At 40.3% G+C, this 22,224-nt stretch overlaps 1 protein-coding gene and 1 long non-coding RNA gene across 3 annotated transcripts in view; one reads left to right on the top strand and one right to left on the bottom strand.

The window, feature by feature from the left end:
- SRGAP1 (SLIT-ROBO Rho GTPase activating protein 1) overlaps positions 1-22,224 on the bottom strand; it is a 143,108-nt gene that overhangs the window by 5,576 nt on the left and 115,308 nt on the right. For both annotated transcript variants that reach the window (XM_085044197.1, XM_085044205.1), the window contains exons 16-19: positions 13,059-13,164; positions 9,612-9,836; positions 8,409-8,488; positions 453-633 (exon numbers count right to left, since the gene is read on the bottom strand). In XM_085044197.1, the coding sequence (XP_084900323.1) occupies positions 453-633; positions 8,409-8,488; positions 9,612-9,836; positions 13,059-13,164 (592 nt within the window). The remainder of the gene's footprint in view (positions 1-452; positions 634-8,408; positions 8,489-9,611; positions 9,837-13,058; positions 13,165-22,224) is intronic.
- LOC146443410 (uncharacterized) lies at positions 4,885-13,065 on the top strand. The gene is made up of 3 exons (XR_014847212.1): positions 4,885-5,087; positions 6,539-6,582; positions 12,417-13,065. It is a non-coding gene; the product is annotated as an uncharacterized LOC146443410 (long non-coding RNA).

Below are 22,224 nucleotides of genomic sequence, written 5' to 3'. Positions count from 1 at the left end.
CCTTGCACGTCTCCCAAAATTGTTTATAATCCTTCTGTTTACTGAGGTCTTTACACTTCGAATGTATGTAACCTTTCTGTAAAGAAGAACTTTGTCATCCTTGGCAAAGCACATACTTAATACTGTAAAACAAGAGTTCAGGGCTGCATTTCCCCAGCTCTTGCTATTCTGATGTTAAAAGTCAGCAATTGCTAATAAGAGACAGTAAAATTAAAATAGGTGCAGCAGTATCTGTCTTAATGTACTGGGAAAGTATCCATAGAAGTAGCTTAGCCTAGCAGTAGTTTTTGATGGAGCTGACAATTCAGGGCAGTAAAGACAAAAACATTGCATAGAAGGCAAATGTTTAATCTATGTGAGCCTTCAAACCACTGACCCATTTGGAAAAACACTGCTAAGTGTTTTAGATTTTTTACCCCACCAAGAACCCAGTCACACCAGACACTGCTTACATATCCTGCACCACTATGTACTGGTGAGGGACAAGGCCATCAATTCCATTATGCCTTCCTTCCCACCAGTCTTCAGATGCTCGGTGATAGAGCAGAAGGGAAGCTCCTTTCTTGAAAGAGAGTTCTCGTGCAGATCTTCCAACGTAGTCAAACTTGGCAATAGCTTCTATGGGCTCACACTCTGGGTGGGAAGAACAACAAATATCAGATTACATACTGCTCATTTTGGTTTCATAAACTCCATTCTTTGCATTTTCTCAGCGCTCATTCTGAGAAGAGCTGACAGAGATCAGCTGAACCACAGCAGACTTCAGGCAGTAGTTACAATGTGTCCCTTTCAAACAAACATAATCTGTGTTGCCCCAGGTGTGAAACATCTGGGTTGCTTCATGAGCTGCAGAAAACAGCGTATTCAAACGTTACAACCACTGCCATCGGGAGAGAGGCCTCTGCCTCCTGCTGGAAGGACTCCTGTGTGGCTGGACAGTGGGAAGGAGCCCAGACAATGAAGACTTCCGAAAATAAAATGAACAAACTCAGATGAAAAATCAAAGGCCCAAGGAACCAGCATGATAAAGAAAAGTAAACAGGAGTGTCTAACATCTGCAGTAGCAAGGGAAGGAAGACAAGATTACCCTGTGCATGAGCAGGGATACTCTGCCTAACTGGGCTGTGGGATTTCTGTCTTTTACGTGACAAGCATGCAGACCTAGTGAAACCTAATATTTTACACAGCGCAGAAGCCTCGTGCTTTAATCTGCTTCCTTACACCCTTTTGGAGTGAGACAGACGGCTCCAGACCACAGGCACAGTCCCTGTGTGGCCTCAAGTTGCTTAAAGCAGCTCTGCCTGCTTCAAAATCCTGAGCTGCCCTGGTTTCTGCAGGGGAGGCTGATGTTTTCTGAAGCCAAACCCTGGCTACAGCAGTCCTGGCTAATCCTCTGTCAGAATGCTGGTAAATTCAGCATTGCACTGGTAATGGATTCCATCCCATAAACTGTGCCAGGATGGAAACCTACAAATACCTGTAAAGGGCCCCTGCAGGTATCACCCTGTATCACAAGGTATCACAGCTGTGCCCAGGCATCCAGCAATCAACTGGGATTTTAACAACTTCTAATTTCTTCTGCAAAAAACCAAAAGCACCTGAGCTCTAGCAGATTAAATTTTGTCATCACAGTCTCAAAACATAAAGAAAAAACTCCAAAATACAGGTCTAAAAATCATCATACTTTGATGATTCCAGTATCTCAAGAGTTCCTGAAATGACTAATTTCTTTACATAATTAGAGCAATATTTAGATGGAAATTAACATCTGGGGTAATAACTAGCATAGCAACTTTCTGTCTGGTGCAAATTAAAATTGCTAAGGTTGTAATTCCCCAAAGAACCAGGCTGGTAATGAAAGCCACTGTCCCTTTATGACAACATTTTGCACAGGAATGTATTTTTAAAATTAACTTCATTCTATAGAGTGAAAACATAATGATAGCACCTTTACTGAAGTTATAGTTTGCAGCTAATTTGTTTTTAATAACTTGCCCAGCCTGCAGAAGACTGTCTTGTGGTTTGCTGCTTCTGCAGTCACTTCAAGAGTTCCTGTCAGTGACAAACTGCAGCATTTAGAAGTTATTAAGTCAGAAACTTTACAGAGATGGAATACAGAGATATGTGGAATTCACTGGTACAAACACAAAAGTAATATGTGGTGGCAGAAATTATTTCAATTATATAAATACAAATAAGAACCTAGCAATAACGGTATTAATTCCTGAAAATGCATCCCTACTGGATGGCTGTAGAGGAGCATATTCTCTTTTCTTCTTTTGTTTTTTACCTCTCTTTCTCTCTTTTGCTTTCTTTGTCTCCGAGCCCCAGCTCCAGACCATCGACATGGCAGCACCAACGCGGGATCTAAGGACCAGTGTTATTTTTTGTTTTCTTCCCTACCTTTGCCTGGGCAAAGCACAACTATCATATCTTACCCCATACTCTGCTTTGAAGTTTGTTGTGGGAGCGAAGAGCTTGTGAGCCAGCACCTCTACATATCAGTGATATACTGTGGCTTATGAGCCAGCACCTTTGGTTGTGGGAGTTGAGAACTTACTGAAGAGTACTGTACAAAATTAAGGGCTTGTTCACCGCCACTGTTGTGGAAGTCTGTTGTAACAAATTTAAGGGTGTATTAGCCAATAACTTTTGAGTCTAAATATTTGGCTGATTGCTGAAGTTATGGTGACTGTGTGACAAAACATAAGAGTTCCCTGACATGTGTCCAATGTCTTTGTTCACCCTGATGAGAATTTGTAACACCATCATGGCCCCTACCAGTGTCTCGCTCACTGGCATTCCCTAGTGGGTGGGCTGAGGGTTTCTTGGTTTTATGTTTTTAAGCAAAGAAAATGGAAAGTTTACACGAAAAGAAACATTCTGGGGAACCTCTAATGGTGATGTGATATTCTAATATGCTACTCTGTTGTCATTTCCGGATATTCCTTCTACAGTCTATCTCTAACAAAAAGTGCAGATGCCACAAAGTGACTATAAGGCACAGTAAGATGGTATTGCCAAATGAAAAGAAGTAAAACCAAACATGCCTGTTTATCTTGCCTCATCTTTAAGAGGGCAATATGAAATCAAATGGCAATAATGTAACACTGACAAAAGAATGCAGTTCTTACATGTATCATGTGCACTGCTTGTGGAATTTGTTGTAAGAACAAGTAACTGCAATCAGATAGGATTGAAAAGGAGCAGACATTTGTATGAACACACTGTTCTCAGATTGCAGCTAATTTATGGGTTATGGTAGAGTTGGTCAAGAGCTGAGAAATAAAACCTCCCAGGCTTCAGAGAGCCAGTCACTCACTAACAGGTAGTAATTTAAAATGCAAAAAAAAAAAAGTCAACTAACCAAAAAAATTTTACAGTAAGTCATAAAATCCCAAATTTCCTGCACATCTTTTCCTAAGACGTTCTCTGCAGTTAGCTGGTAATGCTCATGACTACTGGATTGATGGATAAACCCCTACACTGATTAGCTATGGAATTTCCTGTTTCTCTGCTAACTTCACCAGACCATATAGTATCCCACAATTGAGTATACAGGTCTTTTTATTTATGAATTAGTGGACTAAACAAAAAATAGCTCTATCTCAGTGGAATTATGCTAATCTAAGTGTGGTGTGCAATGGGAATCTGTTTATTGTACCCTCCTACCACCTGCAAGACTCACATACTTTCTCAGAGGTCTGAATTATGCTGTCCCACTGGAACCAGCTGTATGAATTGTTAATGTACCCATAATGGATGTGACTTCTGAGACACGTACATCAGATTGCCTGGGTAACAAATCCCACCTCCTCAGGGAGGAGTGCCCAGCAGATTTCACACACATGTCTTAAGAGGGCAAAAAATAAGTTCAGACAGGTTTTCCTACTATGCAAGGGGTGTTTTTTTTTCTTTATACACAGAGATAACTTTCCTATAGCAAACAGTACTGAGACTGTACTTAAATAGTAATTCACCTTGTTACAGGTCAAGCTTTAACAGTGAAAACCAAAGTACCATGACAGTTACTCCTAGAAATAAATGCATTTTGGAAAGTTAAGCCATTTAATATCAAAGTTACTGAATGACAGATGAGCATTTCCAAAAGCTAAGGAAATGAAAGCTAAATTTGGGATCTGTAACTCAAATTCTGTGTGGCATTGAATGTCTAACAGTAAAATTGACAGCTTGGAGGGAAGTGTAATTGCACTGCTCTGTCCATACCTGCAGGCATTCACCTAAAATAGCAAGAAGTATTTGATGACATCCAGGATCTCACCAGCTATCATCTCTAGTGAATCAGGCAATGCTATGGAAATGCAAAACTAGGACAAACTGAAGAACTGTGGGAAAAACTTTTGCTGCTTGAGAGAGCAGGAAAGGCAGAAGAAACGTAAGTGTTAATTTTATTTTTGGGATTGGAGCACCAGATGTAGACCTAACCTCCCTGCAAAGGTGATGGCACTGAAATGGCACTGTGCTGCTAAGGAAAGCTAAGGAAAGGAGGGGTAACCATCCCCTACACTTTTTCTGGGGGAGTTCCGGTTGCTCTGCTCTGTACTTCCTCAGTTTTCCCAGGTGTACACTGTCTGTTGGGAAAAAAGTATGTCCTTGAACTCCCTGAGAAAATGCAAACTCCCTACTTCTTTATTCTCTTCTGCATCCCATCAGAGAATAGAGTGGTTTTGCAATTTCAAAGTCCTGTCCTCAGGACAGCAGTTCTCTGACTGGGAACAGCAAAAGCAAAGAAGTGTTTCAAGGTGTTGACAAAGCAGAATTTGGCAAAGTGTCGATCACAGTATGAGTTACTGAAAAGCAAGAAAATTACTGTGCTGAGAACACAACAACAACTTCCAGTCTGACATGTCCCTGTAAGTTTTGTTTTCAGCAGAAATACCATCTAAAGTTTTACCCTAAGTTTATGAGATATCTACAAAGAGTATGGTATTCATTTATGTATGTTTTCCTAGGAGAACTCCATCTGTCTAACTTCCTCAGGACATGTTTACTTCCTTTGAAAACAGATCCAACCACCCTTTTCCATATGACTCCAACAAGAATAAAAAATCTCCAGCAATTTGAAGGTAAAGGAAATATGCTAACAACTGTTTCAGTAAAACATGAACAATGTCCTTTGAAACTTTACTGCCGAGACATTTTCAGGTAAAGGTTCATCTGCAGCAAAATTACAGATAGGTTTGTTTTGTGTCTCAGCATGAGTACAAATGTTCAAACTTCGCAAATTAAATTTCATTTCCAGATTTAGGAGAAAGAAGAAACTTATGTGTTTTCCTTACTGGGACACACTCTGCATATCTAAAAAAGACTGAAACACTACAGTAAGATGCAGCTTCTTCTCTTTCTCTCCTCCCTTGCCGGTGATCAACTGAAATACATGAACAGCAGTAAACTTAGGGGGAAAAACCCACAACAATTTATATGCTTAAAATAAAGCAGTTATGAAGTATTTATATGCTCATTTATATGTGCTAGTATTTTTTCCCCAATCTACTGCATTTTACCTCCGCAGAAATAATTTAATTTTCAATTTTTAGTCTTGTTGTTCTCTAAATTGTAATGAAACATTTCTAGCACTACTGACACAGCCCCTACAGATGGGTTTATTCTAGTGGGCACAGAGAGAGCCACTTGCAGTTTAACTTTATAGCAACAGTAAGTAAAATAAATCCTTTTGGTTTTGATCATAACCTCTGGATTATGTTTCAATGACCCTGTAATTCCTGTAGGGCAGGCTGCTTGGTCTTACGTATGTATACAACACTTTAGCATAAAACTAATCAGATTTTCAGCATGAAAAAAACCCTTTGCACTTGCAGAATCTGCTTCTTCCATGTCCTAACAGAGGGAACCATGCAAGTACCACGTGTCTGATCAATACAGCAATGGGGCACGTCCCTTTTTCTCTCTCCACATACAGCCAGCAGTGATGCATCCAGCTTATAATCAATGAATCAATCACATTGTACCCCCAAAATACTCCAGACCCTTTTGTAGAAGGGTTTTTTGGATCCACCATATGTCAATCAGTGACTTTCATGAAGTTCAATAAGCAAACTGAAAAATTCTCACCTATTCTCATATCTGGTGTCAGTAATATTTTTTAAAAGGAATTGTCCAAAGCATAAACACATGAATGTATGTGCAAAGAGACAGTGAGTGCATTTAATTTAAAATCTGTAACCTATATTAGAAAAATGTGCTATTACAACAGAAAGCCATTTTCATGGAAAAAAAATGGCTTAGAACTTTCAGATTGGGATTCAAAGACCAACACTTTTTGTGTGCAATCCAGGTTTGTTAATCTTTAGCTTTGCACCAGTATTTCCCTAGCTTGCAAATATTTTTGTGCTAACAATTATTTCTCTGTAAACACACATGTCCGCTTCCTTTCAGTACTGAATTAATTAAAAAGTTGTGATGAGGCAACTAGAATTAAATGACTGGCTGATGTGATGAACCAAAACCCATATCTTGAGCAGTTAAATCTTTTAACAGAACTTTGTCCTGTTGACAGGTATTCTCCTCAGGGTTTGTCCTCACCACTGACACATTCCTAACGTAAGTAATTCTAGGACAGGAATGTAAAACCAGTATAACAACACAGTGGTGGGGTAGAGCCCATGATGATTGAGGCACAGATGATGCATCATGCGATGCCACAGTCCTGCTCCTCTGGATCCTGCTAAAGTTTTCGTCTTTCCTAGGAATGGCTTTGAAGTAACTGCTTTTGAGAGCTGCTGGAAAGCTGTACTTCTCCATGTCCACTCAAGCCTTTGTTTCTCAGTTTGGTTATGGGACCCTGAAGTTGGCCCCAATATATTGAATTGGTGTGTCACCTGTTCTTCACTTGTGCTCTAAATGAGAGACAGGCAGATTTCCTCAGCTTCCACTCTTGCTTCATACCTCCAAAGGAAGAAGGAGTTCTTCTAAAGTATAGCTACACTGTCTTGGAAAAATAAAGTGCAATTATGAGCTTGTTCACACCATTTAGAAGAGACGTGTTGTAGAAAGGCAGTGGATTTAGCTGTACAGAGCTGGTCAAGAGGAACCCCTGCACAGCCTGTCTTGTAGAGCTGTCGGTATTCCCTGCTGCAGGCACAGGTGGGCATAGGCATGGCTATATACCCTCAGCTTTTCCCCCTTCTGTAATGCCTGCCCACCCAAATGTCCCTCCTCTCCAAACAGCTGCACTGACAGACTCTGCCTGCCCCTCCTCACCTTGGCAAAAGGGAAGAGACAGACAATCTGTCACTGACAGCTTGTGTACGTGACAAGGCAGACGGATACAGCTAGAGTGGAACTATTGTTTATTTTGCTCTGTGTGCAATGGGACCAGTGTAGCCAGGTTTCCTATACATAAATCTTCCGGTTTCCCTTCCCTACAGCAATTGTCCCAGTTCCTAAACAGTATCCCTTATGACATTCTTTAAAAAAAAACCAACAACCTTTTCTGCTGTAGCTCTTTTCCTCCCCTTTCCTCTACTCTGTCTTTTCCTCTTCCTCCCTCTACACATCCTCTGAAATGGACAAGGGGAAGCTTTTGTTTCTACTGTGCTAAATGCACGTGTACTGGTTGCTCTGTCTGGGTTGCCTCCTGGCCAGACAGGCAGTGAGCTCACACTCCTGCTCTTCTCTACAGGGAGTGTTATTCTGAATCCTTCACTTCTAATGGGCTAATATTTCTCACAAAAATAGTAGCTGCATAACAATTTTGAGAACTCTTTTCTATCTGTTAATTTGTCTTGAAACTTGGCAGAAGTTACTGTGAGGGATATCTGAAGGATGGTTGAACTGTCACAATCAAATACACCTTATGAAACCTGGATAAAAAGAACTAATATAATTGAGTTGCATAAATTTTTTCATAGATATCTCTCACACCCAGAAGTATATGTGATTGACATTTACAGAAAATTATTACTGTTCAAAAGTTTCACGGGGGGGGACATACATGTTTTTCAGTTGTTATAAATTCTTTAGATAGAAAAACTTTCAAATTCATATAAAAATAGAGCCTGAATGGAAAATATCTTTTAGCTGCAGTATTTAAAGGCACACTTTTGAAAAGTTTCATTTTTGTAGACAAAAGAGTCACTAAATATGTAGCATTATGTCAGAAAATAATATGTGCTGACTGAAATAGTTTCTCTCTTGCCCTTCCTGTGACTGGGCAAATCAGGAGAGAACAAGGAAACAGCTGGTCAAACACAGATGAATCAAGAGTGCAAAAGCACACAAACAGAGATAAAAGATTTGCTACAGAACACAAGGGCTGAAATTTCCTTATTTTAAATAAGACATGATCAGGAAAGGAAGAAGGTCTCCTGCATGGAACACCTGTAGAACTTACTCTCATCAAAGCCACAGGAATGTAACAGACTCACCGTCTTCACTGGTGTGGGGCTCTGTACTGGCATCCTGGTCCACCTCCTCTAATGTACCATGTTCACTGTATGGGCTGTCACTGGAAGCAAGCAGAAGGTTGAGCAGAGAGAGGAACCACATACATCAAAAATATGCCACCTCCATGAGATTATTTAAAATTATTCTTATAATGTTACAAAGGTATGTGCAACATAATTATCCTGGTGTGCTAAGAATACATAATTAATGAAGAAGTCTATATGCATTTCTTTGAAACAAAATCCAGGTATTAAGAAGTTCTCAGAACATTTGAATATTTTATAAATAAAAAGTGTGTGCATGTGCATGCTGTCAAGGGAGTGTCCTGGTTTTGAATGGGATAATTTTCTACCTAATAGCTGGTACAGTACAATGTTTTGTTTTTAGGATGAGAATAAAGTTGATAACACACCGATGTTTTAGTTGTTCCTGAGCAGTGATTACACTGAGCACCCCACCCCACCAGTGAGTAGACTGGGGGCACAAGAAACTGTAAGGAGACACAGTCAGGACAGCTGATCCCAACCAAGCAAATGGGTATTCCAGACCATGTGGTGTCATGCTCAGTATATAAACTTGTGACAAAGCTGGTCAGGGGCTGCTATTTGGGGACTGGCCAGGCATCCATCAGTGATGATGAGAAGCTGCATTGTGTATCGCTTGTTTTGCATATTCTAATTATTATTACTTGCCCATTCTTTTCTGTCCTAGTAAACTGTCTTCATTTCAATCCATGGATTTTATTTTTTTTCCCAATTCTCTCCCCCATCCCACTGTAGGGGGAGTGAGAGAGTGATTTGCTGTGTGGTGTTTAGCTACCTGCCCAGTTAAAGCAAAACAAAGAAAAGGAGCAGGCATCATAAGCTGAAATTTGATAAGGTTGTTCATAGCCAAAGAAACAATTTCCTACCTGTCTGTGTGCTCTGCACAGTGCACCCAGAATTCTATCTCTGTCTGGCTGAACACAAAGCACCTTCCTCCACAAAGTGTTGTAGGAAACCTCATCATAACTGCCTTTGCTTCACTTTTTTATACTTAACACTTGACTGTGTGGACCCAAATGCTCTTCTCATTTATCTTCATACTTCTATTGTGTGCAAAAGGAATTCCATATCACAGGAGTTATCCAGATAACCAGCCTAATGATTTTGTTTAGGAGACAGAAGGATAATATTCTGACTTACCAATAGTCATCTCCAGCCATGCATTTTTCATACACTGGTCCATCAAGCTCTTTCACATCCGGAAAAATAACCTCATGATGGATGATGATAGTTTTGATTATCTCATTCACATGTGCCTGACAAGACACCTGGTCTTGTATGTCAGGAACAGGCATCAGGGTTGGCCCAAAACAAATGGCCAGGTTGTATGGATCCATCATGTTTTCATCACTGTACTGTGAAAGGCTGTTATAACAGAAAAATGAAGAAAAATTGACTTTTCCACTGTGACTAACCTTATTCTGAAAACCTTAGCGAACTCTTTTTTAATCACAACTTAGAAATTTCCTGTTCTCATTGACAATCCCTCATTACAACAGAACAACAACAAAAAAAGATTTCTTCAATAGGTTATATACACTATAAAGTGAGTTTATACCACATATCTGTATGTATGTATATGTGTTCCCATGCTACCATGTTGAGTGTACACTGACTTAATGGGCTAACAGCAACTGCTGCTGCTTCTATCTTATCAGTGCTCCAAACTGGGTATACATTTCTCATTGGACATTGGTGCATCTCTTTCACCAGCTGGCTAAGTAACTTAGGCAGACTGAATTGGCTTCTGGAGGCAACTAAGTTCCTGGATCTTGCAAATGCTCTTGTGACTTCTGGTTTCTGTTTTTACCATACAGATTAAATTCCTAAGCAGCTTGCCTTCTGCCTGCAAACTCCCACAATAGTTTCATTATGGAAATGTCCAAACAAAAGGCTTTCATTGTTCTTGTTAGTCAACTTTTGCAAGCACTCCTTTCTTTCACAAAATGCAATGTTACTAGTTTTCAATTTCGAATGAAAAGTTGCTATCTATTCCTTTGTTTAAAAGCATTGGCATTTTTACTGCAAAAGCTGGCTTTTGAGTGGTTCTATGCAGGGCCAGCCAAACAGAACCTGAAGTTCTGGGATGCTCTATACTATGTTGTCCTGCACTCTGAAGCAGCATAGGAATTCTGATGTCTGGTTGTGTTCAAATATGACACGATATTCCCTTTAGAAAGGGAATTTTAGAGAGTGTTTTCCATGTACAAACAATACATATGCTTGAGGCAAACCTTCTAAATGACTACCCTCATAACTAGCTTTTAAAATTGTGTTCTCCCCTTTCTTATGCCATGATTTACTATCCTGTCCTGTGTGTTAATTGGAGACATCTTGATCTTCTGATGTATAAGGTGGTTCAGACATTATACATACAGAACTGCTGAAAAGATATTGTAACTATCATTGTGAAATGTGAAGTTCTGCTGATGGCTGTTAATATGCAGTGCTCCTCAGGGCTCAGTAGCAAGGGTGATACTGTTTAGTATCTCCATGTGACCTAGACAAGGGGACTGAGTGCACGCTCAGCCAGCTCACAGATGATGCCACGCTGGGCTGGGAGCAGTAAATGTACTAAAGATCAGACACAGGGCTACCATTCAGAAGGACCTTGACAAGATTGAGGAATGGAGAAATGGGAATTTAATCAAGTTCAACAAGGATGAATGCAAAGTTCTGCCTGTGAGATGGAAGTAAGTCCATAGCATTTGTGCCTACATTAAGAGAAAAGCCAGCAGGTTAAGGAAATTAATTATTCCTTTTCCACCTGGTGCTCATGAAGTTGCACATGAGGTTCTGTGAATAGTTTTGAGAGACTGACAAACTGGTACAAGCCCAGAAAAGGACTACTATGATGGCTGGGGAGCTGAAGCATATGGGTTATAAACTAAAGTGGAGAGAACTGGGTTTGTTCAGCCATTAGATGAGACGGTTACTGGAGAATTTAGCTGCAATCTCTTACTATAAACAAAATTATAAACAAGAGCAAGACAGACACAGATGCAAAGAAATGAGAGGCAATAGACAAAGCAAGGGATATTCCAATAAAAGCCGGAAAAAATTTCTCTACTATTAGAGTGACCAAGTGCTGGGACTGACTGCCTGGAGTGGCTGTGGAGTTGCTGCCCCTTGAGGATCTTGACTGGTCAAAGCCTTAAGCAACTTGATCTAACTTTAGAGCTTTGAGCAGGAGGCTACAGGTCTGCCATGAGACCTGATGACTTCATGTGATAACTGCATATGCAAAAATAAGAATGGTATTTGCAGAAAGTCAAATCATAGGAATATTTTTCCTGTGGAGGCACCAGGAGCAATTTGGAGGCAGTAAGGTACTTAGTCTGCTTTCCAAATTGCATTCCTGTGGAGGGCACAGATGTAGCTAGCATGACCATGTAACAAGTACAACCCCATATAGCTCTGGTCAATCTGTGTGTCTCTGCAGAGGAGAAGCTATAATGTAAGCCTTTAAGACATTTACTCAGTATCATTTTTGGGGGATGGATTCAGTTTCAAACTAACAATTATTTTCAAAACACTTTAAATCTCTGCCACTCTCTTACATACTGCTTGAAAGTGGTTCAGAAATTGCTAGAAGAAAGGAAACAGGAACAGCTGTGAATACAGGCATGAACAAATAACCTGACTGCAAAGACCCTGTTTCTATAGGAACAGACAGGGTGGATGGAATGGGGAAGGTCACAAAGACAGAATGAATCAGCAAAGGACAAATTTAGGGGAAAAAGAGGAAAAAGGTGATATGAAAACAGATATAACAGGAAACAGACAAATTGACAGTAGAAAGAGAAAAGTTAGAATCAGAGCAAAGTGCACATATGCAGAATTTTCTGTGAAACCATTTGGATCAGCAAAACCAGAGAGGGTCATGAAAACTGGAGGGAGAAACACAGTTCAATTGCCCAATCTGCCTTTTATTTTCTCTTACAGAAAGAAGAAGTTTTTTCTGGAATGATGAAGACATGAACAGCACTTTCCCTCTCACACAACTCTCTTTCCAGCCTGTGTTTTGCATTGTTAGAACCAAACTACTCTGTATCAAAGCATACACAGGGGATGTGTGTTCTCTGTACTCGTGCCCCTGTTATCAGAAAACAGAAGCAGCAAGACGAAGTCTCACCCTGGCAGTGCCTAGCATCAAACAGATAGCTTTTAGTGCCTGTGCTGCTTAAATATACTCGGGGTTTTTTTCCCATCAGGAGAAATCAGCTTGAGATAAAGAAAAAAATTGTATTTTAAAATTGCGTAAACTAGTTTTAATGTAGCTACTGTTTGTATTTGTTATTTTTCTTATCAGTTTATTTTGTCATCAGCTTTAATGCTGTAGTCTGCACTCTCCATTTCAGACAACAATTTTATCTGTGTTGTTCAGTTTTGGGCAAATGGAATTTTAATTTGAATGGAATCCAGTATTTTCATTCTATTTTCACTGCCAATTAGGAGATAATCTTTTGTGTTAAATGGAGCTTTAATGTGAATTCTACACAGAGTATGAGTAAACGCAAAGAACTTCCATACCAGCAAAGGAAGGCAGATAAAGATACAGTACCTGGGTAAGTATAAAGCACTTACTGATTGAGGAAGGCGAAGAGGTATCTCATCACTATAAGGACCGATCTGGGCAAAGTGAGGAGGAGTTTGCGGATGTGAAGAGCCCTCTCATAGAGATTGTCTATTCCTGCAAACAGAAGAAAGTATTTTATGTTCCCTTGTATGTGATTTTCTGAAAGGGTATTCAGTCAATTTACTCAATTTACTTCGACTCTTTATCATAGCAGGCCTCTAGTCAGTATTGTCTACTTTTTGTCTATTAGAAAAATATGATCTAGATGCTCTTCTCCCTCTCACTAAAACCACATAGTTTAAAAGTAACATTTTTTTAAGAAGATAGAAATCTGTCTAAGTCAAATGCTGGCCACTTGCTGAGCTTGACAGCTCAAAAACCACAAAATCAGTACATAAATAACCTGAAGGAACCAAGGAGAGATGTTGGCCATTCATTTCACATACAGATGCATTCTCTTTATTTGAATGTTCACATCAGATATATAATCCAATCATTGAGCTTCTCTAATAAGTTTTCTTGATCAAATGTCCAGCTATAACTTAGTGGCAAAATAGGAGAAAGGCCTTATTTTTTTGGTTTGGAGCCCAGAAATGCAAAGATTGCATTCTTCTCACACGATTTTATAGCAGTCTACTAAATTCTTCTGAAAAAAGAAAAAAATCATCTGGAAAAAGCATCAGTTTCTAATGTCTTGTAACAAGGATTCATTATCTTCTATGTTAGTCAGAAAGATTATGTGGCTGCAAGTGGGGCAATGATGGGATAAAGGCTTGAACCATTTTTCAGAACAAGTAGTATCTCGATTTATTATTTAGTTAAAATTTAGTTATTAAAAACTAAGTTATTAAATAAAGTTATAAAATTTAGTTATTAAAAACTAAGTATAAGCAGAGTATGTTGGCAGCAAGACTTTTGTTTACCATGTGGAAGTGCTATAGTTCACTAGGAAATGCCAGTGTAGCAAAAGGGTGTGAGATCTGCTCCTACATCAGCATTCTCAGGAAGTTCCACTGGCTCAGCACCACTAGTGTGCTGGGAACAAAAGATTCTGGGATGGGGTCAGACTGGGCTCCATGAAAGTTTCTGCAGAAGGAGAACAGCCCATCACTGGAAGGAAGTCCATTTGGACTGTGGTATCTCCTGCAGGAGCAGAATAGCAAAATGCTGGCAGGAAGTAAAAACCTATTCCCCAGCAGAGCCCCTGAAGGCTGGAACAGTGTCCCTGGTGTGCTGCTGCAGAGCTGGTGGGGAAAAGGGCTGCTGACAAGCTGTATAATTTATAACCTAATGAGTCACTCTGAACCCAAACACTAACTGGGAATCAGTTCAGGCAGTTACGCTTTCTCAAATAGAGCATGGGACCTGAAATTTATTTCTGTGTTTCTGTTAAACTTGGACTGCATGAATTGAGAAGTACTTCTGGTTACTGGTTAAGAACTGGTGTCCATGGGAAGGACATGCTAAGTTTGGGAGCTCCCTGCACAGTAAGGATCCACAGAGCAATTACAGTTTTCCCATTCCAATGCAGACCACATCTTGGAGATGGCCATGCTGCACACCCTCATTTCTGCAATACAGTGCCACAGTGCTGTTCTGCAGAGCCCACAGACACCAATTTTAGTGCAAAACCTTTCTCCACCTGCCTCATCTAAGACCCTCCCAGTGGAAGAAGCATTGCCCATATGTTCAGTTCCAGTTCTTTGAACAAAAGCAGCTGTTGTTACAGCAAGGGTGCCTTGTGGGTCTCCAGTTGAGCTGACTTTGCTCCTGACAGCCCTGTCTGTGAACCTCTCAACACAGAGTTGTAGGTCTGGGTAGCTTTGAGCCTATATACATGTGCACAGGTGGAATGGGGCTGAGGGAGGAAAGTCCAAAGGAACTTTGGTTACATCTTTCAACACTTCTGCTTTAGCAGCACTGTGTGCTGCATGTGGGAAGCTGGAGGGAAGTTTTGATGCAACACCAAGACTTGCCTTCTGCATTACAGCCTTTCCTGGCTAATGCCTTGTGCTACAGTCCTGCCTCTTCCAGACAGTTCTGGAGACTGACCCTGGGCCAGCTTCAGTCATCGCTGAATTCAAATCAGACCTGAGAAATGCGCTGGCTGGGACCCCAGGTGGATCCAGCAGCTCCTTCTAGCAGTATGCTGCCTGTATGGCTGCAATAGCTCTGTCTAAAGTAGTGACCTAAACCAGGATGGGGCACACTGGCAGGCAGCTACCACTCAGTAGTTATCACACTCTCCACTGTCCCTGTGGTCTGTGCTAGCTACAATTCTTCCAAGCAATTCCTACACATATTTGACAGGATGCATGAGTCAGGAAGTAGTCCCAGTAGGCAGTGCAGACATGGCAGAGTAGGTACAGAGAGTCTGGCTGTATAGTCATGTGTTAAACTATCCCAGCTGTCCTACCAGGGGCATGATCAGTACTAAGTACTAGAAATGACCTGAACTCCATTCTGAAGCAGTTACAAGCCACACATACTTGAATGAGATGTGTGTATTTCCAATACTTTTCTGGTAACCCAGACTCAGTCTCTGTGAAAGTCCCTTTATGGAAAATCCAAGCTACTGTCAAATGGTAAATTTATGTGCTTTTCACATTACTTCAAGAGGCTTTTATTTTACAGCATTGATTTGGTTTAAAGGAGCTAGGTAATGATGTAATGTATTTGCATACTGCATTTAAATGAGGAGCTGAATTTCATCGCTGCTTGTGTGTATGCAGTATATGAGTGTTTGGGTACGTAGGAAAGATGAAATGAATACAGAGCAATCTTTCTGCATGCAGGCAGAGAGAATTTGCTGCTCTGCTGCTTCCCATGCAGTGGGAAGATGAAGCATTGCTTTGCCTCCCCTGGCTTTGCTAAAGAGAGCCTCAGGGCACAAGGGCCATACAACCCATAAGCTGGTGCTGCAAGGAGCTACTGGCAAACCCAATGCTGTAGAAAGCTGGCCATGTCTCCCCTCTCATAGTACTTCTGTTGGAGACCCTCTTTTCATTACTCTGATTTTCAAGAACTGTAATTAGCCCCACATGAGTGCCTGGTGAGGTATTACCCATTTCTCAGCAAAGAAAACAGAAGTGCTTGGTATTACATGATTTGTCCTAATAAGGCAAATAGCTGCCAAGCTGAAATAGAAATCAGGGGATTTGAAAACTGGTTCATTACTCTAATGATATGATGACACTCATATTCCCAAAGACAAGCAAGAGGACAAGCCTCTGGCAAGGCCAAACACACTGAGAACTAATGTGTTTGGGGAAGGGGAGAGAGAGACGGGGAAGAGAGATCTCTATGAAGGACACCGGAATATCAACTACAAATCAAGACTAACATCAAGTAAATATCACACAGTGAAATGGTTATTATTTTCTAGTTCCCAGTTCTCAGAGCACAGCAAAACCTTTGGAGCTCTGGTCTGACACATCTGCCTTCCAGACCCATCTTGGCTATGGGGGTCAAACCCACAAGCAGGAGAGTTTCCTGTCAGCAAGACAAGAAGTTGTTTGGTGTGGGAACACTGTGCTTCTGTCAAAGCAGAGCACAGGAGGTACCTGTAGGGTGAAAAAAGAGAAGGGGAAGAAACCAGCTTCTGGAGTTTCACAACTATTGCACTTTGTGGAAGAGCCAGGCACCTGAGCCCAAAACTATTAAAGTTCCACAAGAGTCAAACAAAGTATCCTAATAATATAAAGAATTTGATCTTCTGTGTATCCATAAAATTATCTAGGTATCTAGGTTTCAGAGGTGTTTGGGATCTAAGAAGCCTCCACCAGCTACTACAAAAAGTGAAAAAGAAAGAGCTTAGAGGACTCCTCAGAGGTCATTTAAGTCTACAATCTTAGCCTCTGTCTTCACTTTAATCCCCTCTGAGAGGTGTCTGTTCAACTTGTTCACGAGATCCTTTAAGGAGGCAGATCACAAGCTCCACAACAAAATCTGTTGAGATGCAATCCTGCATTGCTCTTGGGAAAGATTTTATTTACTGATCTCCCATGGACTTACTCTGCAAACACTCCACGTCCTTGAACTGGATGAATGAATCCAGATGAGATTAATGTCATTGCATATACTTATCAGCTAGCTGCATCTTTGTCAGCCACACATGAAGGACTGGTTCTCAATCACATGAGATAGACATAAATCCTAGGCACTCAAGCCTTGAAAAGCATGATCTATAATCTCCAAGAACACTGGAACCTCTTCTGGAGAGGCAGTGTCACCTTCACTTACTTTAGAGACACACAGAAACAATAAATCTCCAGTTTCCCATGAGAAATAACAGTTTTCACCACCTGGTGACTCATGATGAGGTTTGTGCAAAGGTAACTCTAAAATGGAACAGATCAGAAGTGAACACCCTACCACAGAAGAGTAAAGGAAACTTGAGAGGAGAGAAAACAAAATTACTAGCAGAAGCTCCCAAACACAAATGAACAAAAACTAAATTAGAAATGAGAACAGGGATACATTTGTCCTAAGTAACATCAAGAAAATGTAAATTAAAGCAGTAACTCTGAAGTAGTGGAGCATGTAGTAGACAATATACTCAAATATATAGATGCAGTGATGCAGAATAAAAGTCTTTTGCAAGAGAGCAATTGCTGATGGTTTCAAAGTATTTTGGGCCAACTGGACAGCTGCATACTACTCTGGTTTTTTATTTAAAAATACTAAGGAAGCACTGTATTTTTCCTGTTTTGGTTGTACACATGGCCTCTCCTGCACTGGAGGTGAGACATGGTTATCTAAATGAGATGGTTCAGCCTGGGAGCAGGCAGAACTCAGAAACATGAGTTCTGGATTGTGGATGTTCCACCATCCTCTCTTCACAGCCAGTCTCCACAGGCCAATCTCAGTAGGAACAACAGGACTGGCATTTGGCAAAGGGAAGATATTATTGATCAAAACATATGGAAGGAGAAACCTGGTGTAGGCAACTAATGAATTGTGTTACAACTAACATCCAATGCTGTGCAAGGTAAGCATATTTCATAAGCAAGGGTAGCACAGAGGAAGCAAACAATGGTAATGTAAGATATCTGTCTACTTTAGGACCATGGCTTTGAAGGATAAAATCCAATGTAGTATCTCTTTGTGGGGGTTACTTGCTATTTCCACTTGGTGTGGTGCCTACTAGTATCAGAGTGAATGCCTAATGCATATTTTACACACCCTGTGAATGTCAAATGGGACTGAGTTACACTTGCAGATGTAATTTTTATGGTCAATTTGCAGCTGACAAGTTATCTACATGAATATGTATTACTGCTGAAGTTACAATTTGTGCCTCTGTTCATTTTGGTAGATGAGTCCAATCCAGCTCAAAGATACATATATATTGACTCAGCAATGCCACTTACAGCTCTTTCAGATCTATTTAAGAAGGCATTACAGGAGGAAAAACCCAGCAGTCTACACTGTCACTTAGGGAAGGAAACACTTGCCATTTTGTGGAAACTTTTTCATAGACAGTTGACAACTCAGAAGAGTTTTTTACTTTTTAAGTAATGGGAAATAGTCTGGAAAAGCAGTAAAATTATTTTCTTTCATAACATTTATATCTTTAGCTAAACAGGCACTGCTGGTGGCAAGGGACTACAATGACAAAAATCAGAAGAAAAAAGACGTTAAGTTTTCCTTCATCTTGCCATTTTTGTCTATGAAATTTAAGGCAAGGGAGATGAAACCATGAAGAATTGTAATGCTCTGTGCAGACATTGAGCAGTCTGGATAGCTGAGGTGTGTCTGCTGCTGCATTACATTCATGTAAATGTGAACTTAAGTAAGACACGTGTGTAAGAGCTCACACCAGGAGAGAAACTGCAGTCCCCCAGCAATGAAGTGAATTACAGCAGCCCTACTAAGCACAGCTTCTGTACCTTCTGCCTTCACGTAGCTCCTGCTACAAATACTTTTCTTGTCATTGGTCCAACCTGCTTCTACAAAGGGGCAGAAAGAAGTGCAGTGCGACTCTCTTCCTTCCCACCCCAACTTTGGATTGTCCACTGGATTACAAAATCCTGCTGGGACCAATAGTAGCCACTCCTTAAGATTAGAAAAAGAAATTATAGCCCATAATCAGATGGATTCTTTATGTTCTGTTCTACCTTTCATGCTTGCTCTTGCCCAGCACATTTAACTTGGTGCAAATTTTATCTAAATTACATCATAAGCCCAAACAGAGTAACACTGTTCTCTTGAGTCTAATTAATATAAATTGCTATAAAAATCACAGTAATTTTGCATTGTTTCCACCGTATTTACAAAATGGAAAGCATTAACTCACAATGCTCTATTTCATTTGGAAATATATGCATAAATGTAAAGGAATTTCTTGGTGGTTGTATTGAGGAAAGGTTCATTTTGCAGCTGTAGCCTCAATTATGCCTGACATCCATAACCAAGTGCTTCAGTTTCAAGGGGCTTTTCACTGGCAACATTACATTTCCATATAAAATATGTGACATTCTGCCCTTTTACGGTTTTATGTGAACATTAACTTTACAAATTTGCTTTCTCCCTCTCCCCTTCTGTAACAATTTCTGCCAACAATTAAGAAATCACACTGACATTTATCTTGAAAAACTATTTGAAAAGAATGTTTATTCCTTTCCTCACTGTTTCTCAGATCATTGAATGTACAATATGAAGTCAGAGTATTTAAAAACACTTAATTAAACAAGTGAAAGTTTTCTGCATTTAATGTATCAATTGTGATCTAAAGATGTTACAATAATCTGTGTTCTCACATAAAAAGGGAGTCTGGCCTTGCTCCCATTAGCATGAAGACCTAGATACATAATATCTGAGGCCACATAAGCACAGGAAAAAACCCTAATGCAACTATGACTGATCAAAGACTGAAATGCAGGTGAAATCTTGCCTAGATGATTTTCATTTTTGCAAGATATCCAGTGTAGGTTAAAATATAGCAGTGGAAATGGTCTTTTAGACCCACAGTTTATGATAGTATGTGCCATGTAGATACTACCTAGTGTATTTTGAAATGCTTACTGGTTTGCTGTTTTTCCCGAAAAAATGTTCTTATTCCTTGGAAGTGGTGCACCATTCAACAAAGCACATAGAATAGTACACAGCTGTAAAAACATTCCACCTCAGGCTTTTCAGGCAACCAGAAGATGCAGCCACACAGCCGCCTTTGCTCCCAGCACATGGTTCTGGGTGCAAGGCAGAGCTGCTTCTTTCCTCATAGGATATTCGAATTCCCCCCACTGAGACAATACAAAGTTAACTCACCCCAGTGTGCTCCAAGAGGAAACCCCCTTTGTCTTACTTTGGTCAACACTTAACTCTCCTCCCTGTGCCGAAGGCATTGATCTGCCATTTCAGAGTGCCCCTAATGATAATCTTGTGAAAACCAAACCAAACGACAAAATCATCCCTCCCATGCTTCCTCCAAAACCTGTCAGAAGACAGATCTTGGACTCTTACAACACAGGAAGAAAATCCTCGGCTTTCTTGTACAACAGCAATAGCAGAAGTCAAAGCAAGCAGAACTAGTCAGTCATTACACCTTGTTTTGACAAACTGTCATAGAGATGATAATCCACATTTATGACATCCTCAGAGAATACTCAGTCTAAAACAGCATCAGATGGCAACACCTCTTTCTCAATAAGCATTTTAAAATGTTGCTGTGAAAAGCAACAGTGACTTCGTTCCAGGCTATTGGTTACTACTGACTTCAGCTGTGCTGGATGATACCATTATTTAAAGAAAAGGTTGTCAACTCTTTCACAAGAAAATAATTCATTGCCTACTAGGAACATGCAATAGTTGGACATTCTTTATGGAAAACAAGATCTAACACTAGGGATCTAGTATCCATGACCATTTCTCTTGAAGTTCTTAATAACAAAATTAATACCTTTCTCAGGATAACTAAACTGGAACCCTCTCAAACAGTGATGTTCTGAAAGGCTGGTGAATCTCTCCCGCCTGTGCAGGTGCCACATACATCTATCTGCTTAATCCATCGAACTTCTACCCCTCTTTCCAAATACCCCATTCTCTCTTCAGAACCTTCAATGGTAAATGAAAACTCTTTGAAATCATGTAGGTTCCTCTGCTTGAAACACCTTTCAAAGGCTGTTTTGGGCAAGCATCTTTGCATCTTCTGAGCATTCACTTGTATAATCTCTGTAAACTGAATATTCATTCTTGGTATTTTACAATTTAGTTTACAATTGTTTTTAAAGCTCCTCAACACAGCAGACTGCAATACCATCTCCACATATAAAGAAGCACCATTTATATTTTTCTTAGTGCTTAGCCAAAACAATGAAGACATAAAGATGGGTGTAAGACATAAAGATGGGCATATGAAGACATAAAAATGGGCAGAATCTGACAGCAGAAACTTTGAGAAAGAAATCTGGTACAAATATTTAACGATGAAAGTGATTAATCATTTGAACAGCTTATCCAAGAATGTGGTAGATTTTCTGTCAACAGAAGCCACTAAATCAATGAATTTTTCCAGCAGACATGCTTTAATTCATCCAGAAGTTATGGAAACTGGTGTAGGATTATTAGGTAAAGTTCTATCATTCCTGTCACGCAGAAAATTGCTCAGTCAAAAAGATCCTTTTCTAGATTTCAGTTTCTATGACTTTCAGAGATTTTCTGGGCTGTGGCATCACAGTTAGCTAAAGCTGAACTGAAGCAGTACCAGGATTATCCTTCCTAAATATACAGTGTCCCCCTCAGCATCAAGGATAAGACTGCTAAACTGTGGTTTTGAGGTCCTTTAGGACTCCAGTACCACAAAGCTGTAAATAGCAACAGCTGCAGAAAACCCTGCCAAAAAAGTGGAACATAAAATCGCACATAGACGTGGTCACAGTGATTTATGTATTTGTAACCTCCAAGAGAAATTACTGCAATCCTCCCTAGGTGGGAAGAAAACCACACACAGTGTGTTCCCCAACTAGGGAGCCAAAACCCCCACCTGATGGCTGGCCTGGGACACTGTGCACCCATCAATTGGTGGCCCTGCCTGCTGGGCTGAGACCTCTGCCAAAATAACAGTTTGGAGAGCCTGACCTAATTAATATCCCGAAGGACTGGCTCTTGTTACTCGTGAAACTGCCTTTCTCCATTTGGTTGAAGCAGGCAAGTTACAAGGGAAGGGTAGAAAGG

This window comes from Lichenostomus cassidix, chromosome 1Aa (assembly GCF_008360975.1).
Source record: "Lichenostomus cassidix isolate B80296 chromosome 1Aa, HeHo_3.0, whole genome shotgun sequence".
Classification (NCBI taxonomy): Eukaryota; Metazoa; Chordata; class Aves; order Passeriformes; family Meliphagidae; genus Lichenostomus; species Lichenostomus cassidix.
The sequence above is the reverse complement of the archived record's forward strand: the minus strand, read 5'-3'. Positions and strand labels throughout refer to the sequence as shown.